Below are 12,290 nucleotides of genomic sequence, written 5' to 3'. Positions count from 1 at the left end.
CGCCCGGGTCGGGGCGAGGGGACGGACTAAAGTTAAACTGTTACACACAGTCCCAGACCTCAACCCAGTAGAGCCTCTTTGGGATGAGACGGAACGGGCTGTTTCGTAGCATGAATGTACCGCATTCCAATCTGCAGCAATTGTAGAATGCCCAGAAGAGTTCAGGCTGTCCGACCCGGTACTACATGGCTGTACTAAAAAAACTGTCCGTTTAGTTAAAATGCACAATAAAAATCAACAGTTGTAATGTTTGGATTCAGTCTTGTGTCAAGAAACTGTTGTGTCTCACCTTGAGTCTATATAAAAATAAAATACACTAATGTACAAACTGTTCCCTTTCAATTGATTGATGGTTATGCATTTTCATATTCTATAAGAAACATTTAAAATGTAGCTTATTCGTATAGGCCAATTTCCCAACGAGTATAAACGGTTGGTTAAGATCATTTCTGGATATTCTCCTTTCTTACCATCAGATAATTGAACACTGCATTGTTGGGAAAGACTTTGTGAGTAAGAGTTTCCTTGGACAAGTTTTATACGTTGTATCCTGTTAACAATACTTTTTGATATGACACATTTACACCCCGAGGATATATTGCCAGGGTTGGCAGTCATAAAGATTTATATATCACCACTTTCCTCTATGATTCCATGAAGTAGGACCGGCAGTCTAAAAGTCGCATACCTCCTTTCGAGTTCTTTTGACAGCGAGTCAGTGCTCCTCATGGTCGCCCGGTAACATGTCCAAACCCCCCTCTCCTATCTGCTTGGCATGGAGAAGTCCTCTGTTCCTCTCTGAGCTTACTCAAACGGCCAACACATAGCGCTGGACAGCAGGGGATCTCTGGAGATGGGACACTGATGAAGAACAACAATACTTTATTAATCCATTTTCTGCTTTGATCTCAACCCCTTGTTGAAAGATACAGAACCCACAGACCCACACAGAGATAACGAGAAAAGATACAGACACCACAGACTAAGAGAAAGATACAGACACCCACAGACTAGAGAAAGATACAGAACCCACAGACTAACGAGAAAGATACAGACACCACAACTAAGAGAAAGATACAGAACCACAGACTAACGAGAAAGATCAGACACCACAGACTAACAGAAAGATACAGACACCACAAACTAATGAAAAAGATACAGACTATTGAGAAAGATACAGACTATTGAGAAAGATACAGACTAATGACAAAGATACAGACTAATGATAAGATACAGACTAGTGAGAAGATACAGACTATGACAAAGATACAGACTAGTGACAAAGATACATACTAGTGACAAAGATACATACTAGTGACAGATACAGACTATGACAAAGTACAGATCTATGACAGATACAGATATATTGAGAAAGATACACACTAAGAGGAAAGATATTGAGAAAGATACACACTATTGAGAAGATACAAGACTAGTGACGAAAGATACAGACTATTGAGAAAGATACAGACTAATGAGAACAGATACAGACTAATTGAGAAAGATACAGACTATTGAGAAAATACGATATGAAAAGATACAGACTATGAGAAAGATGACAGACTATTGAGAAAGATACAGACAGATGAAAATACAGACTAGTGACAAAGATACGACTAGTGAGAAAGATTGACAGTGTGAGAAAAGATACAGACTATTGAGAAAGATACAGACATGAGGAAAGATACAGACTAATGAGAAAGATACTTAGGATAGAAACATAATCACAACTACTACCTGGTGTTAGTAACGCGTGAACTACTATACTACCGGTGTCTTAGTAACCGTGAACATACTTACCTGACTACCGGTGTTTAGTAACGTTGAACTATACTACCGGTGTCAGTAACCCGATGACAACTTACTTACCTTATACCGGGTCTAGTAAACCGTGAAGCACTACTATCGTAGTAACGTGTACACACTAGGTGTTAGTAACTGTGAACAACTAACTACTATACGGGCCTGTAGACATGTGACACTACTACTCTAACCAGGTGTTAGTACCGTGAACTACATACTAGTACCGGTGTTCAGTAACGTAATACCGGGTAGTTAAGTGACAACTACTACTGTGACTGACACGTGATCAGTAAACCGTGAATTCTACTACTCACTACAATACTCAGAACCATTAGTATACCAAGGTGAATACTACTTGTATCTACCTATCTGATCCCTACAGACTGGTTAGTAACCGTAGAGAAACTGTACTCGTACTACCGGATGTAGTAACCGTGAACTATCCTACTAATCACTTCAACTTACAGAACGGTGCTAACCGTGGAGTGACTACTACGTATGGTATACTACTTGTACTACAGACGTGTTAGTATAACCGTGACTTACTCTTTTATAAGACACGTACCTGGAGGGTTTGCGTCAAGTAACTGGGAATGAACTACTACTTACTACTTATATCAGACGTTGATTAACCTCTGAATAACTAGCTGAACTCAACTTTTTACTTACAGGACGTTAGTATACCTGGGATGCAACTACTAGGCGAACAGCTGTTGGTTGGGTGTCTAGTAACCGTAACTTACTACTGTCCACAGTTACCCTCAAACCGGGCAGTCAAGTAGTAACCGGTGACACACTTACTGACTCACTACTCTGGGCTCTGGTTTAGTAACCGCTGTGAGTAGTGAACTACTACTTTACTCACTACAGACGTTTATGTAAACCGTGAACTTACTACATGATACCCGGGGTGAGTTATTCGTTCAGTAATCCTTAGCTCTGAGTGAACCTACTACTACTACCGGTGTCAGTAACCTGCGTCTCCGTGAACTACTACTTATAGCATACTTACTACATTTGACGTTAGTAAACCGGGATTCGGACTACTTATAACACTCTTACCGGGCGTGTTAGGATAAACCTTGTTGATATCTTATGATCTACTTATCACTTACTACTACCAGACGCTGTTAGTAAACCTTGGTTGTGTTCTAACTGTGAACTTACTACAACCGGTTGGTTCAGTAACCCGGTTATGGAGTATAATTACTATACTTACGGCTTCACTGACCAATGGTCGTTGTATGGAGTAAACCTGTCTCGATTTAGTTTCACAGATTTTTCAGGTGCGAGCCGTGAATATACGGACTGGGATACTACATACAGACGTTAGTAAACCTTTCTACTCGGCCATCTTGTGCCAGCTTACTCGTTGAGATTGTGAGGGTGGACCTTGGTTGAACTCTACTATAGTACTACTTACAGACGCGTTTAGTAACCTGTGTGAACTACTACAACCTTTGGTGTCGGTTAACCTATGCCTGCGGTTGAAGCTTACTACTCTTACTCGGTGTCAGTTAACTGGTGAACTTACTTGCTACATAACCAGTGTTAGTAACCGTGATGAGAACTACTACCAGGGGTGTTATATTTTAACTCGATGTGAGACTACTTTACTACTACCGGTGTTAGTGAACTGTAAGAAACTACTCTATATTTTTACTGACCTGCGTGTTTAGTAACCGTGAATGAGCTTGCGAACACTACTCATCTACTACGGTGTGGTTTAGTTAACCTAACTTTATAAAGTTGCCATGTCATTCAGTACTCACTACGTCTACCGGTGTTTTACGTAACCTGTTTATATAGTGACGGTATTCTACCATTACCGTAGCATGGAGATCGTCGCTGTCCTTAGTACCCTGTGATCACTACTTTACTACTTATGTTTTAAGTAATGCACCGGTGTGATGGACTTACTACTACTACCGGCCTGGTTAGTAAACCGTGAACTACTACTCACCGTGTGTCCAGTAAACCATTGAAAAACCTACTAAGTACTCTCATGTTCACGCCATCGTGCCAGGTCTGTCAGTTTAACTGTAGAACTAACTTTGCTATACGCCGCACTACTACTTATCAGTCACGTATAACCGACTTATAGATGATTGTTTTACAGAGACTATATTCTAAGCGTGACAGGCAAAAGTTTAAGTAACCAGTGAATCTCTTACTACCACTAGCGGATTGTCAGTAACCGGTGCAACGACATACATACCTTACTGTTAGTACCCCGTGAACTACTGACTTTATCATAACCCGGTGTTATAACCGTGAGACTACTACTACCAAGGATAGCAAGTAACCGTAGATACTTAAAACTACCTTACTACTGCTAGTAACCAAAACCTTAACCCTCCAGCTACGCACTCCACTACGGCGCTTAGTAACCGCTGAACTACTCTAGCCGGTCGTCGTGTTTGTTATGTAACGTACGTGAACTACTACTCAGCTACGTATGTTAGTTAAACCGTGAAGCTACTACTACTACCTACGTTATGGTAAGTAGACTCACACTGAACTGCGCTTCAGTAGACCGTGAACGACTACTCTGGTGTTAAGTAACCGTGAACATACTACTACTACCTACGGTGTCACGTAAACCGTGACACTACTACTATACCAGGTGTCAGTAACCGTGAACTACTAGCTAACTTACCGGCAGTTAGTAACTGCTGACTACTACTCACCTTACATTGGTGTTGAGTAACCCGTGGCTTATGTACACTTAGTAGCTACCGGTTACGTTATCCGAATGTGTAACACCTACTCACTAAGACTCTAGAACACCGTACTAGCCCTAACTCCGGTGGTGTCAGTAACCGATGAACTACTACTTTCTACCGTGTAGTAACCAGTGAAACTACTACTCGTACGGTGTCCTTATAACCGTGACAACTACTGCTAATACTACCTGGTGTATAAGAATCCGTGAACTACTCTACTCACTGATACCGGTGTTAAGTAACCGTGAACTACTACGTACCGGTTATTACCGGTGAAACTACCCTACTACCTACCGGTGTTAGGTAACCCGTGAACTACTACCTTACTACCCGTGTTAGTAACCTAGAAACTACTTACTACCGGTGTTCCAGTTAACCCGTGAACTACTCACTACCGGTAGTTAGTAACCTGGAACTACTACTTACGACGGTCAAGTTAAACCGTGCTCTACGCGCCGTGTTTGACCGACTACTAACTACCGGTGTTCATACACCGTGAACTGACTACTACTACCGTGTCAATAACCGTGAAACCTACTCTCTGTGACTACCGCCTATGTTCAGTAACACCGTGAACAGACTACTTTAACTACCCCTGTCTAGTAACCCGTAGAAGACATACTTTACCGGGTCAGAGTAACCGTTGAACTCACTACTATGCTGGTGTTAGTAACCTACAACGTACTACTATACACGTGTTAGTATACGTAACGTGACTACTACTACTGGTGCTTTAGTAACCGTGAACCTACTACTTACTACCTGGTGTTAGTAACCGTGAACTACTACTACTTACGTCCAACCGTACTCTAACTAACCGTGTAGTAAACGAACTACTACTACCGGTGTTAGTAACCGTAGAACTTACTACTACCTACGGTGTTAGTAACCGTGACTACTACTATATTTACTACCGGTGTCAAGGACTTCTTAACTCTGGTGTTGTAACGTAACTACTTACTACCTGGTCTTAGTAACCGTGAACTACTAACTTACGTGTTTTAGTAACCGTGAATACTTACTACATACCGGCGGTTAGTTAATCCGCTGAACTACTACTTACTACCGGGTAGTATACGGTGAAACTACTGACTAATACTGGTGTCAAGTAACCGTGAATACCTTGCCACTACTACCGTGTTAGTAACCGTGAAAAATCTACTACTACTACCGGTGTCAGTAACCGTGAACTACTACTATACTACTACGGTGTTAGTTAACGTGAAACTCTTACTACTACCGGTGTCCTGAGTAACCGTGAACTACTACTACCTACTGCGTGTCTAGTAAACGCTGTGAACTACTGTACTCAACCTTCTAACCGTAGTTAGTACCGGGAAACATCTACTACCTGTGTGTTATAACCGTGAACTTACTGCTACTACTTACCGGTGTTAGTAACCGTGTACCTGAACTATCGAGTCTAACGGACTACTACTACCGGGTGGCTTTGAGTAACCGTAAACTCTACTTTCACTACTACGGGTTAGTAACCGTGAACCTCACTAACTACCGGTGTCAGTAAACCGTGAACTATACTCACTACTACGGTGTTAGTAACCGTGAACAACTACTACTAACTACCGGTGTTAGTAACCGTGAACAACTACTACTTACTACCGGGTGTTAGTAACCGGACTACTGACTACTACTACTACTAACCGTGTTCCAGATAACCGGAACTACTGACTCACTAATACCGGTGTTGAGTAACCGTGATTACACTACGCTGACCGTGAATAGCTACTACTACCTGTGTTCAAGTAACCGGTGAACTACTTACTTACTAACCGTGTTAGTAACCCGTGAATACTCACTACTAACTATACCGGTGTTTACGTAACCGTGAACTACTACTACTACTACTACCGGTGTTTAACCGGACTACTACGTGTCAGTACACGTGAAACTACTACTGACTACCGTGTACGTATAACCCGTGTACACTGACCCATACTAATGTTAGTAACCCGGTGAAACATCACTTACGTACGTTACTACCGCGGTGTGTAAGTAATCCGTCGAACTCACTACTTACTACCTGGCGATGTCAGTAACCGTGAACTACTACAACTTACCGGTTTCAGTAACCGTGAACTACTACTACTACTACGGTGTAGTAACCGGATGAACTACTACTTCTACACTACCGGTTTTAGTTAACCTTGTGAACTACTAGCTACTAACTCACCGGTTAGTAACCGTTGAACTACTTACCTACTACCTGGTGTGTAATAACCGTGAAAACTACTACTCACTACCAGGTCAGTTAGTGAACACGTGTAACTACTCTACCCGTGTTAGCATAACCGTGAACTACTCACTACCTCACGGTGTTGTCGGTAACCGTGAACACTACTAGTACTACCGGTGTTATAAACCGTGAACACTACTACTACTTACCGGTGTTAGTAACCCGGTGAACTTACTACTACACTACCTGGTGTTAGTAACCGTGAACCTACTTACTACCCGGTGTCGTAACCGCTGAAACACTAAACTACTACCTGGTGTAGTAACTCGTTGAACAACTACATACTACCCGGTGTTAGAACCGTTAACTACACAACTACCGGTGTTAGACTATATTACCGTGCTAGAACTGAACTATACTACACTACCGTTGTCTAGTTTAACCGTGAACCTAACTAACTACTACCGGTTTCAGTAACCGTGAACTTACTACCTTACACTACCGGTGTCGAGTAACCGTGAATACGTTACTACGGTGATCAGATACCGACTACTCTAGGTGCTAGTAACCGGTGAACTACTACTTTACTACCGGTGTCATAACCGGATTATATACCGTGTAAGTACGTGACATACTACCTGTGTAACTGAACTACTACTACTACCGTGCTGACCGTGTAACTAGATAACACGTTGTAACGTTGATACTACTACTACCGGTGTTAGTATACCGGGGATATACTACTACTGACTCAGCCAGGTGTTCAGTAACCGGCTGAACTACTAGCTACTACTACCTGTGTCAGTAACCGATGAACTGACTTACTATGGCTGTTAGTAACCGTGAACTTACTGCTACTTACCAGGGTTTAGTAACCGTGAACTATAACTTACTTACTACCGGTGTCAGTAACCGTGAACTACTGCCTACTACCGGTGTTAGTAACCTTTGAACTATACTACTACTACCTGGTGTTAGTAACCCGTGAAACTTATCTGTACTACCGGTTTAGTTAACGTTGAAACTACTACTAGCACTCTGTTGTTAGTAACCGTCGTGAACTACTACTACCGGTGTTAGTAACCGTGAACTACTACTACTACCGGTGTTAGTAACCGTGAACTACTACTACTACTACCGGTGTCAGTAACCGTGAACTACTACTACTACTACCGGTGTTAGTAACCGTGAACTACTACTACTACCGGTGTCAGTAACCGTGAACTACTACTACTACCGGTGTTAGTAACTGTGAACGAGTAGTCATTGTGGAGACCGCCAGGTTACCAGAGAAATACAACTGTTCTAAATATATATATGTGTTAGTTCTGTTTTATTGTTCCGGTCTGCTCTAGAACCATTTCCGGGAGTCAACTATTTCATTCTGCTTTTTACGTCTGAATCTAAAAACCGAGTCTAACAATAGTGACTATGGTTCCTCTCTCATACCAGCTCCTCTTTCAAAGGCTGCGTTTACACAAGCAGCCCAATTATTGGCAAAAGATTCAATCTGATCTGTCAAGACTGAAAAAAAGGGTTTTATAAAATACATTGCGTATACAAAACATTAAGAACACCTGCTCTTTCCATGACAGACTGACCAGGTGAATCCAAGCTATGATCCCTTATTAATGTCACTTCAAAATYGGTGTAGATGAAGGGGAGGAGACGGCTTAAAAATCCTTCTTTAACCTTTGTGACATGGCTTGTGTATGTGTGCCATTCAGAGGGTGGATGGGCAAGACAAAAGTGCCTTTGAACAGGGTAATGGTAGTAGGTGCCAGGCGCAACGGTTTGTGTCAAGAACTGCAACGCTGCTGGGTTTTTCACACTCAATAGTTTCCCGATGTGTATCAAGAATGGTTCACCACCCAAAAGGGCATCCAGCCAACTGGACACAACTGTGGGAAGCATTAGAGTCCACATGGGMCAGCATCCCTGTGGAACGCTTTCAACACCTTGTAGAGTCCATGTCCCCTGACGAATTGAGGCTGTTCTGAAGGTAAAAAGGAGGTGCCACTCAATAGTAGGAAGGTGTTCCTAATGTTTGGTATAGTCAGTGTACATTTGATTGATTGATTGCTACTTAATGGCTTCCGTCACCTGTTGGTCTACAAACGCCCCTCTGTGGTCCTGTGATTTCAGACCAGAGGGTGGAGGGCCAGGTTTGGGCAGACACTTCAGTCCTGGAGGGAGAGAAACAGCACGAGTGAAGGTGGAGAACAGACTGCCACCTGATCTGATAGCACAGCACTTTAAACTGGGTTACATTGGATCAATGATCGCACTGAAAAATATGATAACATACTAGAAAGAGTATATAAACAGAGATCCTATAAACAGAGAAACACAAAGATCCTATAAACACAGAGATAAACACAGAGATCCTATAAACAGAAAAACACAAAGATCCTATAAACACAGAGATAAACACAGAGATCCTATATGTAATTCTATGGTGTAAAATATGATAAGACTTCATAAGCCCGTGTTATCGTCATATTACAAGCAGTGTGAAATCTTGTAAGAAATGTTTTAATAATCAGTTGTTGTAAGCACACAGTGATCGGTGATTAAATGAGACGTTACCCGGTGGAGAGTAAGCCTTAGTGGTCAGAGTGTTGGTCGGATGGACTTTAGGAGGAGGGTTGAAGAGATGAGATGGAGGAACAAGAGGCTCCAGTTTAACCTGCGACGGAGCAGCAAGAGGAGTGGAAGAGTGTTGATGTCCACTGGGCTTCCCTACATTAAGACAACAGCAGCCATTAGACAGCAATCTTCCAGAGGCATCCATTATAAAGAGAACAATGATTCACTGAAACCTTGGACCTGGGCTTCTCTTTCTCAGCTTTTCTGATTGGAGTGTACAGCTAAGGTAGGTGTACGTCCTGGCTCGTGTCCCCCCAGGTCGTCCGTCCCCGCACGCGTCCCTTCCTCCGTCTGTCTGTCCCCTCCGGTCGTCCGTCCCCGCACGCGTCCCTCCCTCCGTCCGTCCGTCCGTCCATCCCCGCACAAGTCCCTCCCTCCGTCCGTCCGTCCGTCCGTCCATCCATCCATCCCACAGCGTCCCTCCGTCAGTCCCCGCACGCGTCCTCCTCCGTCCGCACGTCCCTCCGTCCGTCCGCCGCCCGCACCCGTCCTCCGCCGTCCGTCCCCGCACACGTCCCTCCGTCCGTCCATCCCCGCACCGGTCCTCCGTCCATCCCCGCAACGCGTCCCTTCCGTCCGTCCGTCATCCCGCACGCGTCCCTCGTCCGTCCGTCTCCCCGCACCGTCCTCCGTCCGTCGTCCATCCCCGCACGCGTCGTCATCCGCCACGCGCTCCCTCCGTCCGTCGCATCCCGCACGCGTCCTTAGCCGTCCTGTCTGTCCGTCCATCCCCCTCGTTCCGCCACACGTCCCTCCGTCCGTCCCCGCACGCGTCCCTCCCTCCGTCCGTCCGTCCGTCCGTCCGTCCCGCACGCGTCCTTCGTACCGTCATCCCGCACGCGTCGTTCCATCCCGCACGCGCCCCTCGTCGTCCATCCCCCACGCGTCCCTACCGTCTGTCCGTTCCATCCCCCCCGTCCGCACGCGTCCTCCGTCCGTCCCACGCGTCCTCGTCCGCTATGCATCGCCACACGTGTCTGTCTGTGCCCAGGTCTGTGTCTAACTCACAGTTCAAGATGATATCTCTAGCTCTTACAGCTGCAGCTTCTCCAGTACGTTCAGTAGTTCTCCCACTGTTCCATTCCTCTGAGCAGTGATTCATCACCCAGTCTGTCCGTCTCTCTCTCCTCTCAGCCAGACGCTGTCAGCTGGTCGGTACACACCTGGGACGCTGGCCATGAGAGGACCAATAACAAATGGTATAGAAATAAATAATTTTTTAGAGATAATCAATCACACCAATAATACAATTCAGGTTACAGTCAGCAGCAACTAATGTTGTCAGCTATGTTCTTGCTGATCGGGACAAACCTGAAGCTACTAATAGGGTCGTATGGAGGACCAGAGTTTATTCCTTATTAGGTGATGTGGCAGGAAAAACTTTGGGTACGCTGTCACTCGTACCCAGCTAGTTAACCGCGCCCTACGTACCTCAAGCTAGTTAACGCGTCATACGTAGCCAGCTAGTTACCGCTACTACGTACCAGCTAGTTAACCGCTTCACTACGTACCCACTTGTAATCGCTCACTACGTACCCAGGCTAGTATACAGCCGCAGCGTTCCCACTACGTACCAGCTAGTTATCCGCTTCACATACGTACCACAGCCTGCTTAACCGCTCACTACGTACTCAAGCTAGTTAACCGCTCACTACCGTACCCAGAGCTAGTCTTAAGGCGCTCACTTTACAGTCTACGGTCACCACATCTACGGTTAACCGCTCATCTACGTACGCAGCTTAAGTTAACGCTCACTACGTACCCAGCTAGTCTTACACCGCTCACGTAACGTACCCAAGTAGTTAACCGCTCACTATCGTACACAGGCTAGTTAACCGTCACTTCGTACCCAGCTTAGTTTACCGCTCACATACGTACCCTCTTAGTGTTTCCGCTCCGTCTACGTGTCACCGACCCAGCTAGTTAACGCGCTCCACTACGTACCCAGTAGTTTAAAGTCTAACGTCCAGCTGTTACCATCTACAAGTCATCCTCAGTACGTTACGCAGCTATGAGTTAACGCGCTACTTGATCACCGCCAAGACTAGTTAACCGCACTGCTGGTACGTACCGGCTATGAGCAGTCGCATACGCTAGTTAATCCGCTTCACTACGTACCAGTAGTTAACTCGCTCACTACGTCACAAGCTAGTTAACCGCTCACTACGTACCCCAGCTAGTTAACCCGCTCACTACGTACCCAGCGTAGTTACCCGCTACTAGTACCCAGCTAGTTAACCGCTCACCTAAGTCTACGTCCAGCTAAGTTAACCGCTCACGTACGTACCCAGCTAGTTCCGCTCCTACGTACCGCGTTACCGCTCCGTTAACCAGCTAGTTAACCGTCACGTCCGTACCCAGCTAGTTAACACGCTCACTACGTACCGCAGCTAGTTAACGTCACTAACGTACCAGCTTAGTTGAACCCGTCCACTACGTTACCCAGCTCAGTAACCGCTCAATACGTACCAGCTAGTTACCGTCACTAGTACACTAGTTAACCGCTCACTACGTACCCCCAGCATAGTTAACCGCTCATTACGTACCCAGCTAGTTAACCCGCTTCACTACGTACTCCAGCTAAGTTTAAACCGCTCACTACGTACCCAGCTAGTTACCGCTTCACTACGTACCCAGCTAGTTAACCGCTCACTACGTACCCAGCTAGTTAACCGCTCACTACGTTACCCAGCTGTTACCGCTCATACGTACCAGTCATAGTTAACGCTCACTACGTACCCAGCTAGTTAACCACATCACTACCGTACCGCACAGTAACCGCTCACTACGTACCCAGCTAGTTAACCGCTCACTACGTACCCCAGCTAGTTAACCGCTCACTATGTACCCAGCTAGTTAGCTGTCTGTTATTGTATAATATTGTTTTTTTACTACTGAGCTAGCTAGCAATACCATTC

The 12,290-nt window shown here is 45.1% G+C and overlaps 1 protein-coding gene across 1 annotated transcript in view; it reads right to left on the bottom strand.

The window, feature by feature from the left end:
• Positions 1-12,290, bottom strand: part of LOC112072310 (interleukin-1 receptor-associated kinase 1) — a 67,797-nt gene that overhangs the window by 53,328 nt on the left and 2,179 nt on the right. Inside the window, 6 exon segments of the mRNA XM_070439739.1 lie at positions 8,827-8,909; positions 9,313-9,465; positions 10,381-10,407; positions 10,410-10,465; positions 10,467-10,517; positions 10,519-10,543. Of these exon segments, the coding sequence (XP_070295840.1) occupies positions 8,827-8,909; positions 9,313-9,465; positions 10,381-10,407; positions 10,410-10,465; positions 10,467-10,517; positions 10,519-10,543 (395 nt within the window).

Source organism: Salvelinus sp. IW2-2015, unplaced genomic scaffold (assembly GCF_002910315.2).
Source record: "Salvelinus sp. IW2-2015 unplaced genomic scaffold, ASM291031v2 Un_scaffold1887, whole genome shotgun sequence".
Classification (NCBI taxonomy): Eukaryota; Metazoa; Chordata; class Actinopteri; order Salmoniformes; family Salmonidae; genus Salvelinus; species Salvelinus sp. IW2-2015.
This window is presented reverse-complemented; position numbering and strand designations above follow the sequence as displayed.